General features: G+C 38.2%; 1 protein-coding gene across 1 annotated transcript; it reads left to right on the plus strand.

Annotated features, from left to right (window-relative positions):
• Positions 1–340: 340 nt before the first annotated feature.
• LOC124269430 (toll-like receptor 8) lies at positions 341–2,841 on the plus strand. Its single transcript, XM_046704434.1, has 2 exons — positions 341–518; positions 959–2,841. The coding sequence occupies exons 1-2, from the start codon at positions 446–448 to the stop codon at positions 2,101–2,103; spliced, it is 1,218 nt and encodes a 405-aa protein (XP_046560390.1). The 5' UTR covers positions 341–445; the 3' UTR covers positions 2,104–2,841.
• Positions 2,842–4,183: the final 1,342 nt, after the last annotated feature.

Raw genomic sequence — 4,183 nt, forward strand, 5'->3', positions numbered from 1 at the left:
TTCCCTGAGGATATTTTCAAAGACCTTAATAAATTGCATACATTAAATCTTGAAAAGAATAGTATGACATCATATCCGGATCGGGTGTTTCCTCCTCTTACAAACCTTCATAGTCTATATTTAGACTCAATTCCAGAGCCTGTCTTCGGTTCCGGATTCTCCAAACTCTCAACTTTAAAGGTTCTTCAAATGGACTCAAGATTTGTCTATGGTGGAGACTGTTCAGTAGAAAAACTTACAAATAAATCATTCCAGAGTTTAAATGAAACCAAAGTAGAAAGTTTGATTTTGAACCACTGCAATATAGCACACTGTGAAACTGGTGTTTTGAAGCCACTAATGTTTTTGAAACATTTGGAACTGTGTTATAATGGGATAGGAATTCAGAAGAGTTTACACCTCCTGTTTCCCTTTGTAGGCAGAAACATGAGTCGAATCTGGCGCAATGGGTCACGTACCTCTCCATTACAGCATAAGGCTGACATTGATGAACGTGTACTTACCTCAAAGAGCACAAGGTATTTGGCACAAATATGTTTATCAGTATTATCATTGCGACATAATGGAATATACATGATTGAAGCTGGCTCTATCAATAAAAATCCTTTCAGGGGATGCATTGAAGTGCTTGATATATCTGAAAACTGCCTAGTTGGGGACGTTCGCCTTTTCGTACATTTGAAGGTATTTTCACGTTTGAAGTATCTTGATGTCAGCTATCAGCGACAGGTATATGACGTACCAAGCCAAACCATGTTAACATCTGCAATAGCGTTAGCACTACCAGAAAATATTGTATATTTTGATGCAACAGGGTTACTTGCTGGTGCTGAAGACGTTGATTTTGATGTAACTTTTTACAATACGGACAACTTGAAGACCTTTCTATTTGGTTATAACAAAGCATCTGTCAAACGCGTATATGGTTTGGAACATGTGTATAACGTTGATGTTTCAGGGAACGACTTTGGTGCCATAAGCTATGACTTTTTCCAAGCTTTCTCGAATGTTAAAAAGCTTTCTATTAGAAACTGCAACTTACAAAATGCTAACTACACATTTACAAAGACTGATATGTTTAAGGAACTGGAAGAAATCCAGAATTTAGACGTGTCATCAAATGGCCTCAGAAACTTCCCAATTATACCAAATCCAGGAAAATTAATTGAACTGAATCTGTCTCACAATGTTTTTGATACTATCCCCATAGTGTTTGTCAATTACACTAGTCTTATTCTTCTGGATATGTCTTTTAACTTAATAGGAGAACTAAGTAAGGATGCTAGATCTAAACTCGATGTGGCTGCTGGACGGAATAGCAAGATGAAGATCAAGGTCCAAGGAAATATATTTTCTTGTGGTTGTGAAAATTTGGACTTCATCTTGTGGTTGATGGACACAACAGTGATAGACGAATCAGACCGAAACTTCCCTTGTATACAGGACAATGGCACGACCACGGGAACTGTAGATGTGGCTAGGAATTATAGAAGTATTCATCGCTACTGTACAGGCAAATTGAGTCTAAGTCTCACGATCACATTCATGACAATGTTTGTCACATCCATAATCATGACATACATTGTCTCCAAGAATTCAACTAGATACCGCAACATTGCAATGAGACTATTGGGATTTGGCGTTCAATACCTGACACCAAAAGAGTTTGATTTCACATTCTTTGTCGCGTATTGTGCGGCTGATGTTCCTTTTATCTATCGGAAAGTACGACCAGGACTTGAACAGTGTAATCACCCGGCTCGTCTGTTTCTGAAGGATCGTGATGTTCTTCCAGGTGTTCCTATCGCCGACGGTATTATTTGCGGTATCACTAACAGCTGGAAGTCTGTTCTGGTGATTTCAGATGACTTCCTTCAAGATTGTTCTCAGTGGTCACACTTTACCATTGATGCAGCACTTTACTCGGTAACAGATCTGATTCCTAACCGGATCATTGTGTTACTTGTGGGCCCCGTGCAGGTGGAAGACCTACCTGAGCGTCTGCTGAATGTGGTGGAAGAGGAGTGCATATTACGTGTAGAGGATTACCAGGACGGGGACGGGACTCTGTGGAAGGATCTAAGAAAAACTGCTGGAATCTAAAGGGATGAAATTAAGACATTGGGATGGCAGCAACACACATAGCCATTACTATATTCAGCCAGTGAACAGATGACACGATGCCCAACATGTCATTTTGTAATGTATTCTGCCTTAGGATGAAATTCACCTCTGAAGTGAGGTTATATTGATCGTATTGAGGAGTTCAATTACTGACTCATTGTGTACACCGTTGTTAAGGTTTTTAACAGTAACGAATCATTTTAGCAGTGTCATAACGTACCACTGAAGAAATATATATATATACATACACACTGACATACATACATGACACACACACACACACACACACACACACACACACACACACACATATATATATACATCCATCTTGTCAGATTCTGTAACACATTCTGAGTGATTGATCACGGTTTCAACATGACACATTCATGTTTTTGTAATTCATTATATATATGTATATGACTTGTTTATGTTCTGCTGATAAATGCAATAGTTTACATTATAGTTTCGTGGTTTTAGAACTACATGACGAAGCACAGTCAAATTCTTGTCATTCAGTGTTTTTAGGAGAGACCAAGCTTTGAAAGGTCATGATGTTTGCCAGGGAGATGAACTACTCTTCCTCCTTCGTTGTATCCATCATCTTTTCCTTTATATTTCCTGTCTTTTGAAAATCTAACGGCTGCCTTGGAAATCTCCCTGACACCAAACATCATTCAATGATATCTGGGGACCTATTTAATGGAATATTTGCAGTTTACAAGTTGTAGAGGTGAGAACAGCCTCAACAGCCTATAGTAGAGAGAAGCTCAACAGGGATGACACATGTTGAGTTCTTAGCGTCTCTGGATGAACTATTGTTAATGGCTTCACTTAGTGTATCATTCTTTCCATTCTATTGGTATCTCTCAGTAGGCAACTGTTTCAATATTACATACATATCTTTAAACTTCATTTACATTTCATTTCATTTCATAACTTCACCCAACCTGTCTTACTATATGTATTTAGGCAAGCAGTCCATGAAAGGTCGATGTATCCAGATGTGAAAGTTGACATACAGTCTAAATTGTGTTATAACCGATTTAGCCTGGTTCCCTGGGTATGCTGTGTTGGCGCGATCAAGGGCAACCCATTGGCGGCATCCACTACTGGGCGACACCCTATAGATTTACTGTCGAAAATTCCAAGAACGGGTGGTTAGAATGTATTTTTAGCATGTTCATCGATACTATAGTATAGTATACGCCATAAGAATAAGGTTCATAGTGACTTTTAGAGCAGAAAGTGTTATTTGAGCAGAGAGGGTTTGGGCGAAATGTAAACAACTACATACACCCCATTTTCAACACCGATATGTGCTTTGATATTTCGTGTCAGCTCGCTATTGACACGAAACGGTACATAAAAACACGGAACTAAACGACCAGATTAATTGAATATCCTCAGCATCTATAATTTAGCTAATTTCATGACGCATATTTCGATGATTGGACCCTTTTGTTGATTGCTGGGAAATAAAACTGTATAATAACTAGAAAATAGTGCTTTTGATCCGCTTTATCCATGTCCAGTGGTGGGGTCTGTCACTTGTTCTGATATTTGGTCACTCGATTGTGCTGACATGCATGAATGTAATGAATAGATCTAAAACCAATTGAACCACATAACTAATAAATTCAACCATGTTTTTAACAATGTCAGGGCTGAATGGGATAATGCTAAAAAAAGCATATATTCATTATGTTAATTTGTTAATATCATAAATCATTTCAACGTAACATCCATATCGCTTTCACAGCATGATTATGGTAATGCAATCGCCATCACTCTTAAACAGAATAACAACAGTCATGGTGTGACCATTTCTGCGTGATGCTACCCAGGTTATTACAAATCACTACACTGGCATGCTATCTACTGGAAATGGAAAACCATGTGCCTTTTCGCAAAAGGCACAGCCACAACAATGGTATCTTTTAACATTTTATATTAAAGAACAATCATTCAATACATGTAACAGTTGCAAACGGACAAAAAACCAAAAGGCTTATTTACAGTTCTGTAAACACGTTTATCACATAGGGGCTGACTGTCCAGT

The sequence above is a fragment of the Haliotis rubra genome, unplaced genomic scaffold (genome assembly GCF_003918875.1).
Source record: "Haliotis rubra isolate DU_JTF1 unplaced genomic scaffold, ASM391887v1 Scf145, whole genome shotgun sequence".
Lineage (NCBI taxonomy): Eukaryota > Metazoa > Mollusca > Gastropoda > Lepetellida > Haliotidae > Haliotis > Haliotis rubra.